The 11985-nt window shown below is 44.3% G+C and overlaps 2 protein-coding genes across 2 annotated transcripts in view; one reads left to right on the forward strand and one right to left on the reverse strand.

The window, feature by feature from the left end:
* LOC135500547 (syndetin-like) overlaps positions 1-11985 on the forward strand; it is an 18814-nt gene continuing 6829 nt past the window's right edge. Inside the window, exons 1-6 of the mRNA XM_064792082.1 lie at positions 1-289; positions 2567-2593; positions 3129-3251; positions 5461-5558; positions 5895-6150; positions 6622-6743. Of these exons, the coding sequence (XP_064648152.1) occupies positions 5518-5558; positions 5895-6150; positions 6622-6743 (419 nt within the window). The 5' untranslated portion in view covers positions 1-289; positions 2567-2593; positions 3129-3251; positions 5461-5517. The remainder of the gene's footprint in view (positions 290-2566; positions 2594-3128; positions 3252-5460; positions 5559-5894; positions 6151-6621; positions 6744-11985) is intronic.
* Positions 8796-11956, reverse strand: LOC135500767 (ankyrin-1-like). Its single transcript, XM_064792418.1, has one exon. The coding sequence runs from the start codon at positions 11954-11956 to the stop codon at positions 9494-9496; it is 2463 nt and encodes an 820-aa protein (XP_064648488.1). The 3' UTR covers positions 8796-9493.

The raw sequence follows: 11985 nt of genomic DNA on the forward strand, positions 1-11985 counted from the left end.
TCGTAAATCCCGTCAGGCAACAACGCAGTATACCAACATGCCATCTATAATTGGTAGGTGTAACCACAACTCTCAAGTGTCTGTGGTCTGATGGTCTGTTTTGATATCGTCATTATGATCGCTCCGCCTGTTCGCGTGGTGGCGTGGTGGTCGCGTGGTGCCCGTGGTGGCGTGGTGCAAATACCGCCTGCCTAATAGAAGGGGTGTCCTGCTACAGAGGTATCTGCTAAGGGAGGTTCCACTGTACTTGTGTAACCAATACCTTATCTATTTCTGTGTTTATTTTCAGGTAAATACATGCAGATGATGAACGTGTTAAAACCCATTTCGGAACGACTTTAGAATTCCCGATCGGAAGTATAGGTCTAAGGGGCGAATGAATACCGAATAATGAACAAGTAGCCTAACCCTAACCCTAACCCTTTAAACCGATTCACAACTTATATAGTGCGGAGGAACATCCGATCGGTAATTCTAAAGTTTAGCCAACAAAAAAACACCCAAACAGACCTGTGCCTTTTATTGTTGTTTTTTGTTTTAAAGGGACAATATAGGCATTGACAAACTACACAAACAAAGCACGGCTTGCTAAAGTTAGCTTTTTTAAAATGCTAAATGTCACCCCTTCCAGCAAACCCATTTCAAATCTCGTATCTGAAAATCTCCCATTTGAAACCTCGTACCCATGGCTTGTTCTGATGCAATGCTAATGCTCCCATGTACGGAATAAACATCATTGTCCGAGGTAACATCACTAGGGTATGTATTGAGAGCTATTGCACAGTGATACATCGCAGTCCTGTTCGTGATGTGATGTCATGGAATGGGCCCGCTCTGTTCGTGATGTGATGTCATGGAATAGGCCCGCTCTGTTCGTGATGTGATGTCATGGAATAGGCCCGCTCTGTTCATGATGTGATGTCATGGAATAGGCCCGCTCTGTTCGTGATGTGACATCATGGAATAGGCCCGCTCTGTTCCTGATGTGACGTCATGGAATAGGCCCGCTCTGTTCATGATGTGACGTCATGAAATAGGCCTGCTCTGTTCATGATGTGACGTCATGGAATAGGCCCGCTCTGTTCATGATGTGACGTCATGGAATAGGCCCGCTCTATTCGTGATGTGACATCATGGAATAGGCCCGCTCTATTCGTGATGTGATGTCATGGAATAGGCCCGCTCTGTTCATGATGTGACGTCATGAAATAGGCCTGCTCTGTTCGTGATGTGATGTCATGGAATAGGCCCGCTCTGTTCGTGATGTGACATCATGGAATAGGCCCGCTCTATTCGTGATGTGATGTCATGGAATAGGCCCGCTCTGTTCATGATGTGACGTCATGAAATAGGCCCGCTCTGTTCATGATGTGACGTCATGAAATAGGCCTGCTCTGTTCCTGATGTGACGTCATGAAATAGGCCCGCTCTGTTCATGATGTGACGTCATGAAATAGGCCTGCTCTGTTCATGATGTGACGTCATGAAATAGGCCCGCTCTGTTCGTGATGTGACGTCATGAAATAGGCCCGCTCTGTTCGTGATGTGATGTCATGGAATAGGCCTGCTCTGTTCATGATGTGACGTCATGAAATAGGCCTGCTCTGTTCATGATGTGACGTCATGAAATAGGCCCGCTCTGTTCATGATGTGACGTCATGAAATAGGCCCGCTCTGTTCATGATGTGACGTCATGAAATAGGCCCGCTCTGTTCATGATGTGACGTCATGAAATAGGCCCGCTCTGTTCATGATGTGACGTCATGGAATAGGCCTGCTCTGTTCATGATGTGACGTCATGAAATAGGCCCGCTCTGTTCATGATGTGACGTCATGAAATAGGCCCGCTCTGTTCATGATGTGACGTCATGAAATAGGCCCGCTCTGTTCATGATGTGATGTCATGAAATAGGCCTGCTCTGTTCATGATGTGACGTCATGAAATAGGCCTGCTCTGTTCATGATGTGACGTCATGAAATAGGCCCGCTCTGTTCATGATGTGACGTCATGAAATAGGCCCGCTCTGTTCATGATGTGACGTCATGAAATAGGCCTGCTCTGTTCATGATGTGATGTCATGAAATAGGCCTGCTCTGTTCATGATGTGACGTCATGGAATAGGCCCGCTCTGTTCATGATGTGACGTCATGAAATAGGCCCGCTCTGTTCATGATGTGACGTCATGAAATAGGCCTGCTCTGTTCATGATGTGACGTCATGGAATAGGCCCGCTCTGTTCATGATGTGACGTCATGAAATAGGCCCGCTCTGTTCATGATGTGATGTCATGAAATAGGCCTGCTCTGTTCATGATGTGATGTCATGAAATAGGCCTGCTCTGTTCATGATGTGACGTCATGGAATAGGCCCGCTCTGTTCATGATGTGACGTCATGAAATAGGCCTGCTCTGTTCATGATGTGAAGTCATGAAATAGGCCCGCTCTCTTCGTGATGTAACGTCATGAAATAGGCCCGCTCTGTTCATGATGTGCTGCCGTCCCGACCCCATTACCCCGTTACATTTCGTTGATGAATGAGTAACGTGATGTAATGTTCTTCTTCAGGTCTACAGCTTCTTTGCCATTGACGCAGTAAGTCATCACAAATAATATTGATTCGGTGTTAAAGGGCAAATCCATTCATGTTAATTGTTTTTTCTAGTGGCTCTGGTAAAAAGAAATAAACAATACCGTAGTGCAGTTATCATGCAAGCAAATTTGCTAAAACCTGGCAGGAGTTTTTGTATATAGGTCTACACAATGGCGTTGCTGATTTGTTTTCTCCAGAGCATATATCAATGCAATAGGGAGCACCAGATAAGCTTTCTCACAATAGGTGGCTCTGGTGTACTAATGAATATAGGAAATTGACTTCAAACAAGATCATTGGCAACAACCAACACTGAAAGTGACATAACAATTTCAATTCCCAAACAGGGTATTGAAATGCAACTTTGAGAGATTTTTGACTTTTTCGATATTTTGGACCAACACAAGCGATTTTGACAAAAAAACGCTGTGGCTAAAAACAAGTCGGAGTGTATCAACAAGCAAGCTGTCTAAGATTTCCAGAAGATTATCAAAATGATCCTGAATATTTTTTTAAATTGTCATTTCTTCAATTCAGAGCGAATCTTCTGGGCGTTCTTTGGGCAGCCGCTTAAGGACGACGTTAAAACGGATCGAGGATAATCTCATTCTGCTGGAGCCGCAGTTTGGGGCGCCCCCACCTACGGCTGAGGAGATAAGGGTAAGAGTAGTGGTCCAGCTTCATAGCCGAGTGGTTAACACTGCTGGCTACCACGCAAAAGGGCCCGGGTTCGATCGTGGGGAGAACCCAGAGCCTAGTGGTTAACACTGCTGGCTACCACCATAGGGCCCGGGTTCAATCGTGGGGAGAACCCAGAGCCGAGTGGTTAACACTGCTGGCTACCACCATAGGGCCCGGGTTCGATCGTGGGGAGAACCCAGAGCCTAGTGGTTAACACTGCTGGCTACCACGCAATAGGGCCCGGGTTCGATCGTGGGGAGAACCCAGAGCCTAGTGGTTAACACTGCTGGCTACCACCATAGGGCTCGGGTTCGATCGTGGGGAGAACCCAGAGCCTAGTGGTTAACACTGCTGGCTTCCACCATAGGGCCCGGGTTCGATCGTTGGGAGAACCCAGAGCCTAGTGGTTAACACTGCTGGCTACCACGCAAAAGGGCCCGGGTTCGATCGTGGGGAGAACCCAGAGCCTAGTGGTTAACACTGCTGGCTACCACCATAGGGCCCGGGTTCGATCGTGGGGAGAACCAAGGATTCTATTTCTGGATGAACCGACGTGGCTTTCAAGGGACTAAAATTTCTTGCTCTTTACTGTCCTTGCGAATGAGACTTTAAACCATGGTTCCTTGTATCTGGTGTCCATGCCAGAACCAGTTAAAGACTCCACCAAGTAAGAAACATGAATAGCTTGCGTTGACTGAACCTCTCGCCGCAGTCGGATTCAATAGGCCGTTAAACCCAATTGGCGCATAACTGTAGTGGCATGCATAAACGCTCATCCCGCCTTGGAGGAGGAATACTCCCTGGAGAAAAGCACCTCCGAGTGTGGAGCAAATGCTGAAGAAGAAGAGGTACTGCTCTGAGTCCCACAGTTTCACAAAACTTTTGACGTTGTCGTGGTCATAGTCTCTTACCGTGCAACGACAGACCAACCAGGAAGGCATCATAATGCATATAGTGATTTTATTAAATCCAGAAGGCATGAGCCTCAGTTAAAAATACACAATAAAATTTCCATACAAAACATATGTTTTGTGATACTAATAGATGGCACTACCTGTTGGAGTCAATAAAGTATTGCTAAAAGAACTTAATGTTTCCACAACTGCTGAAAAAGGTTGGCATAATCCTCTGGTTGGATATGTAACCATCTCAAATAAACCAATGTTAGGCTACACCAATTATTATATCTGTGTAGCGGGCAGATTTGCCAAAAATCAATTGTACTTGTAGGTGGGAGGAATGAAAATAAAAATAACAACTTGGCCTGAATAAAATTAAAATAATAAAAGTTCTCTGTCATCAGAATGACTATTAAGGGCGAGAAATATTCCAAATTTTTATAGTAAAAAAGGCAAAACCAATGTAGGAGGGCCCGCTATACAGATAAATAATTGGTGTGGCCTCAAATATGACATATAACACTTGTCGTTTCAAAAAATGTGCACACGTCGAACAAAATGACGAAAAAACCTTGTTACACATGAATTTGTCTGTCACATGCGGGTGATGAAAAACTGTAAACACTGTTTCAAATTATGAAAAACTACGTGAAAGTGAAACATTTCCTCTGCTGAGGGCATCATTGGCAAGCATGTCGGCGACAGATTGCGCATAACCAATAGTTACCTGGTTGTTTTTGACATGACTGCCCGACAGTTCATCACGTGGGGGTGACCCTGAAAACATCTGAAATCATCCTAAAAATGATGTTGTCGTTTATCATCGTCATTTTGTTTGTTGTGTGCGCTTGGTTTAACTGACAGCTAGGTCTCAAAACACACTGCTCCAACAAATATTGAATGCAATATTATACAGACCAATTTTTTAATTTGAATTAATAAGAATATGACAACCTGATAATGAATTCAAGAAAAATGACATTGTCATAACTTCTGTATCAACAACTGATTGATGAGAATTTACAACTCGCGGCTAAAACTGCAAAATATTCGCGCCAATTTAGTTTTGCAATTTGCGAACATTTCTTAGACATTCAAACTTTTCATGAAAATATTTTGGGGGACTGCGCAACTAACTCTTGTTTTTCCACTCAAGAAATACATTTTCTTAATGTTTATTTCCACTTATCATTGGTATTTGCAAATCTGCCACCAGCCCATATGTGTCTGCTGTAAAATAAGGAATAGCAATAAGCCTAGTCACAATTCTCTTTTTGTTATTGTTTCAGAGTAAAGTCGCACACCCCCACCTCTCTCCCATTGTTGACCTGACAAGTGCTGAAGGAATGCATGGGTTGGGAGAGAGAATCATTGCTGTTGAATCACTGTGAGTATTTTCAAAAAGATTGGCCAAATATCCATAAACTTTGTTTCCAATTGAAAGTAGGGAGCTAGGGTTGCTGGGAGTATCAAGGCTAAGATTGTATCTGTTATATTACAACTTTTTCCAGGCTTTTACGAGTGTTCGAATCCTTTTTATCAAGCCATAGCCATTTTATTTTGCGGTTTTTGAAATTGCATCGCAAAGCGTTTAAAAAAACAGTAATTTCAACTACATTTTCTTTTTTGGCCCAGATATTTCACAGTTATCTCTAAAACTAAAATACACTTGAACATTTCAGGGGTTACAGTATGTTGGTGATCCTGTGTTACTTTTTTTCAGCGTATTTTTGGCGGACCAATTCCAGTTCCTGCAGCCGCACCTCGAGGGGATGATTCCCCAGAACAAGAAGGCGTTCCTACAACAGTTCTATTCGCAGACGGTCGGCGTCACGCCCGAACTCCGTCAACCGGTTTACACAGCCGTTGCAGCACGGTCGATTGATTACGATCAGCTAATTCAACTGATGGCGAGCGTCCGATGGGACATAAAGGACATCATGTCGCAACACAGTACATATGTCGATCAGGTTTTACGAGTGAGTTGATTCACCTGTGGAATCAGTAACAAGCTCTGCGAGGGTCTTCCACCTCGCAGAGGCAAGGCTAGCCACCTCACCGAGGAAGTCCACCCGTGCCATATTTATATTAGTTAACACTATAAGTGTTCAGTATTTTCAAAATTTTAAATTCTCAAATACAGTGGAACCTCCCTTAGCGGACACCTCTCTATTTAGAACAATCTCTCTATTAAGGAGACTTGTTTCGGTCCAAAATTGGTGGTTTCCCTTCAATTTGACCACTATAATGATGAAACCTCTCTATTAAGGACAGCAGTTCTCAGTCCTGAGGGTGTCCGTAATAGAGAGGTTCCAGCTTTTATCCATTCTCTCTATTTGTGTCAAGCACTTACTTCGCAAAAGCAGGTCACATTTGAATGTGTGAACTTTCGTTGGGCTGGTGATAATGTTCCCCAATTAGTTTTGCTTAATTTTTGTTCCTTATTCCAGGATTTCCACATTTTTGCCATGAAGTTGGACAACTTGTCGAAAAGGGTACCGATGCCCTTCGTTGTTTCATGCTGTCTCTGGGAGCTGTGTATCACGCTCGCGAATACCACCTTTGTTGAAGGGTAAGTTATCAAGTGGAGAATATTCAGGCCTTTCAGTTATATTGAGTTCACAGTATGTGGTAACTACGAATAGAAAATCTGATTGAAATAACTGTTACAAGCTTACATAAACAAATTAAATGCCAAAGTGTGTCATTTTACTTTAGCGCGCCACAACAATATTGGGCAAACATTTCCAGCTTTATTGTAACTTCACAACTGCAGAGATTAACCCTTTCGCTGTGGAAGTTTCTTTTGACCGGCGCTGCCATGTGCTGACAGTTGATACCAATAATGAACAGTGGAGCTTACTTTTAGCGAACAGTCAAAACTATTCAAAATTTTTCGCCATCTGTACTATTAGGATGAAACTAATCCTCCTCAAATGCGTTGGGAGAGAAAGTGCTGGTGAATTGATATTTTGGTAGGGCATGACGTGCTATGCCTGTCACCTGACTAATATAAGACCAAGTGTCATGACATGCTGTGCTTGCATCCACGGCAAAAGTAGAGTTCAGCCCTCTTTAAAAAATAAACTTGCAACACTGCACCAAAAACAAAAAGAATCTGGAACCGGAACTTAAACTTAACGTCACAGAAAGCACAGTAAAACAAACAGTTTTCTGTTGCACAACTCAAGTTTAAAATAAATGACTTAACTACCGCTCATGACAACAAAACTTAGAAATAATACAGGAAGCGTTACGAATATAAACAGTCATTTTGCAAATACATTACATAGAATTCATGAAATACACAAGCGCAATACAAAAAATACCGAGTCAGACAGCACATTCTTATCAAACTAGCACCTCCAGCTTCGAAAAAATTTAAAGCTCAACTCGCCTGCGGAAAATCGTGACATTTTTGGAGGTGTATTTTTTCTGGAGATTTTAGTGATGCTTAGACAAACGCTGACTTGAAGGCGCAAAACTTTCAACTATAATTCGATCATTACAGGCTCACGTTGTTTGTTTTCTTTATTGGTTATTTCCATGAAATCGACACACGCCGCCTGAGAAAATTGGCCTTATTTAGCAGATTTGTGATGGTTGAAACAATACACATATCTCTCAGTATTCTCATATGACAAACTGAGGACACATAATTAACATGCAGCGTTTGGGAAAATTGATACACACACTAATTGCAAACAGATGGATTGGTGTCACCTGGTGTTAGAAATAGGAAACAGATGCAGTTGGACAAATAGTAAATATAATTGAACAACAGAAACAACGTGATATTTAGTCTATCACCAAGTGAAATGAGCTAATTTACCGACTTTTTGAAGCGTTTTACTACACCAAGTGGCCCATGCCTCCTCCCCAATGGCTGCATCTCCCAAGTGGCCCATGCCTCCACTCAAATGGCTGAATCTCCCCAATGGCTGCATCTCCCAAGTGGCCCATGCCTCCACTCAAATGGCTGCATCCCCCCAATGGCTGCATCTCCCAAGTGGCCCTTGCCTCCACTCAAATGGCTGCATCCCCCCAATGGCTGCATCTCCCAAGTGGCCCATGCCTCCACTCAAATGACTGCATCCCCCCAATGGCTGAATCTCCCCAATGGCTGCATCTCCCAAGTGGCCCATGCCTCCACTCAAATGGCTGCATCCCCCCAATGGCTGCATCTCCCAGGTGGCCCATGCCTCCACTCAAATGACTGCATCCCCCCAATGGCTGCATCTCCCAAGTGGCCTATGCCTCCACTCAAATGGCTGCATCTCCCCCAATGGCTGCATCTCCCAAGTGGCCTATGCCTCCTCCCCAATGGCTGCATCCCCCCAATGGCTGCATCTCCCAAGTGGCCTATGCCTCCACTCAAATGACTGCATCTCCCCAATGGCTGCATCTCCCAAGTGGCCTATGCCTCCTCCCCAATGGCTGCATCCCCCCAATGGCTGCATCTCCCAAGTGGCCCATGCCTCCACTCAAATGGCTGAATCTCCCAAGTGGCCCATGCCTCCACTCAAATGGCTGCATCTCCCAAGTGGCCCATGCCTCCACTCAAATGGCTGCATCCCCCCAATGGCTGTATCTCCCAAGTGGCCCATGCCTCCTCCCCAATGACTGAATCTCCTAAATGGTTGCATCTCCCAAGTGGCCCATGCCTCCACTCAAATGGCTGCATCTCCCCAATGGCTGCATCTCCCAAGTGGCCCATGCCTCCACTCAAATGGCTGCATCTCCCCAATGGCTGCATCTCCCAAGTGGCCCATACCTCCACTCAAATGGCTGCATCTCCCCAATGGCTGCATCTCCCAAGTGGCCCATGCCTCCACTCAAATGGCTGCATCTCCCAAGTGGCCCATGCCTCCTCCCCAATGGCTGAATCTCCCAAATGGCTGCATCTCCCAAGGTCATGGTGTGAAATTTCTCAGTACACTTTTACATACAGAGTTTCTCTTACAGTAAATGAAACCCTTTCTTCTAGAGGCATGACATTTTCACAGATGAATAAATGATACATAAGTGAAATGATTGGCAAAAAAAATCATCGTGTCATCGTAAATGAGTGGTCTTGTATTAAAATACATTGTGTTACATGTAGTTCAAGCATTGTACTAGGTCCAAGGTAGTGTACTGGGGACTGAAAAAACGTGACGTAGCCGAAAATCACCAACTGAGTGCTGACAAGATTTGTCCAACTTGTTACTTCACCTAGTGACTCTGCCTCCTCACTTCTCCAATGCCAGTGGCTCCACCGCGCAATTATTAGGACAATACTCAAAACATGCAGCATGTAACCATCAAAAACTAACCAACAACTTAATCCAGGATTTGGCTGACAGAGCTAGCATCAGGACAAATGTCCCCCCCCTCAAGATTGCATTTCCTGATATTTGGGGCCATTTTAAGAATGCTTGAGTTCTCGGAACTTCCTTCAACCTTACTGTCCTGGTTTATAGGCAGCGATAGAATTTCTAATGCTGTTGCGTCATTCGGATCCAAATCCAGGCGACATGGTGGTTCGTCGAGGTTTGCATTCACATCTCCTGGTGGCTCTTGGTTCAGTTCCTCCTTGTAAAGTCCACCAACAAAGGCCTTCATGTGTGCTGCCACCTTGTGAGATTTAGCTGCATTAATGTTAACCCCTTGTAGCAGGTTGACCTTGGGCATCCAGAATATTGGGATGGATCCACGTGAGAGATAGTACTCCAGATGTGAGTACAGTATGTAGGCCATCTCGACCAGGGGGAGGGGGGGCTCATGGTGTAGGAAGTCTTTCACGTTGTGCATAAAGACAGTTTTCAGAAGATAACTTGTGAGGAATTTGTCGACAAAATGTAACATGCGGTCATCTTTCACGACAACTTGACAAACGACCGGATCCCTGAGACATTTTGCCAAGATATAGGCATTCTTTACCCTGGCTGGTAAGTCCTTGATGTGCGCGACCTCGAGCTGAGAAAATGTGACACGGAAGAGTCTCTCACGTTCAGCTTCTTTGAAAGTCTTTCCGAATGAGCTCCCTTGGTGTGGAGGTCTTACAACCAACTGGTAGCCCTGTTTCTTGAGGTCATCATATCCCATCATCCAGGTTTTCTTAATGGCACCATCCGGCCAGTCATTTACTTGAAGCACGGGTACAACGTCTATCGACACCACCAGACTGCGCTGTTCGTCCGCCTTCCATCTCAATTGGATGACCGTGCTTGCACTGCCACCACCAGTAACAGCTGAAGGGATTGAAACGATCATGTCATCACTTGAATCAATGAAAGACCAAAAAAAAGAATGAGCCAACTTACTGCTATCAAAAATATCCCATCCGTCACACCTTCTGTAACCATGGCCAACTTCTGTAATCTTACTTGTGGGAATATAACCTTTGCACTTGACTGTGAAGTCAAATTCATCAGGGAATCCCACCTTGGTTAATTCGGCTGAACCTCCAGTGAGTGTCACAATCCATGAGAGTTTAGCAAGGATCGCCCTAATTTTGGTGTCAATGGTTACGTTCAGCTCATTCAGTTTATCCTGATTAAGGCTCTGGACCGAACCCAAACCTGGGAATTTGATCAAACTGGAAGTGGAAATTCTTTTCCTCTCTTCTACTTCATGCGGTGAAAGGGCCATTCTGAAGATGTCCCAGTTAATGTCTTCACTAAAAGAAAGATTGTGGTGATCCCTCAAATCCTCTGCATGTTGGTTTAATCCAGCAATCAGGAGATACTTGTAAATATCAATAGATCCACTTTGAGATAAACATTGTGCAAGTTCGACATTGCTGATGAAAGACAATGTTGCACCCAATGAGTGGAGCATTCGGACACATTCAAAATGACTATGTGAGATAGCTGTGGCTAAAGGAGACTGTCCATTTTGACCTACATAGTCTAAACCTGGTATTTTGTTCATTTTCGCTAGAAAAATTAAAACCTCTTTCTGTCCATATCTCGCTGCCAGCAGTAACCATCTTTCAATGGTTTTCTTAAGGTCGGCTTCATCAGTGATATTTTTAAAAAAGTATTCAATGACATTAATCTGTCCGTGTATCACACAGTTGTCCCGAGAAGAAAATTCATCATTATCCTTACTCGCAATGTCTGCGCCATGTTCAATTAGAATCTGGACAATTTCTGTTTGACCTACTGTTGCCGCTTGGTTTAACGGAGATTTCCCCTTGTTATCTTTACTCTCTATATCAGCTCTCTGTTGGTGCAATGTCTCCATCGAGTTTTCACAATCTATAGTTGTGTGGAGTGGGCTGTGGCTGCTCAGAACACTTGCCTCGGTCATTTCACCTCTTTCTAAAAGAAGTTTCACAACACTCCCATGTCCATTATCTGATGCAGTCCAAAGGGGAGATTGCCCACTAACTGATTTACTCTCTATTTGTGCTCCTCTGTCTAGGAGGAGTTTCACAACCCTCCGATGTCCATTAAATGATGCAATCCAAAGGGGAGATTGCCCATCAACTGCTCCTCTGTCTAGGAGGAGTCTCACAACAGTCTCATGTCCATTATCTGATGCAGTCCAAAGGGGAGAACGCCCACTAACTGATTTACTCTCTATTTGTGCTCCTCTGTCTAGGAGGAGTTTCACAACACTCTCATGTCCATTCTGTGATGCAAGGAAAAGGGGAGAATACCCACCAACTGTTTTAATCTCAATCGGTGCACCAAATTTTAAGAAAAGTTTTGCAAAAATGTGATGTCCTTTCCGTGATGCAGTAAGAAGGAACCGTTCCCGGCAGCAGCACAGTAATAGGACCAATGCCACGACCATAATCAAGGAAAAGACAAAAATCCAGGTCA

This window comes from Lineus longissimus, chromosome 16, assembly GCF_910592395.1.
Source record: "Lineus longissimus chromosome 16, tnLinLong1.2, whole genome shotgun sequence".
Taxonomy (NCBI): domain Eukaryota; kingdom Metazoa; phylum Nemertea; class Pilidiophora; order Heteronemertea; family Lineidae; genus Lineus; species Lineus longissimus.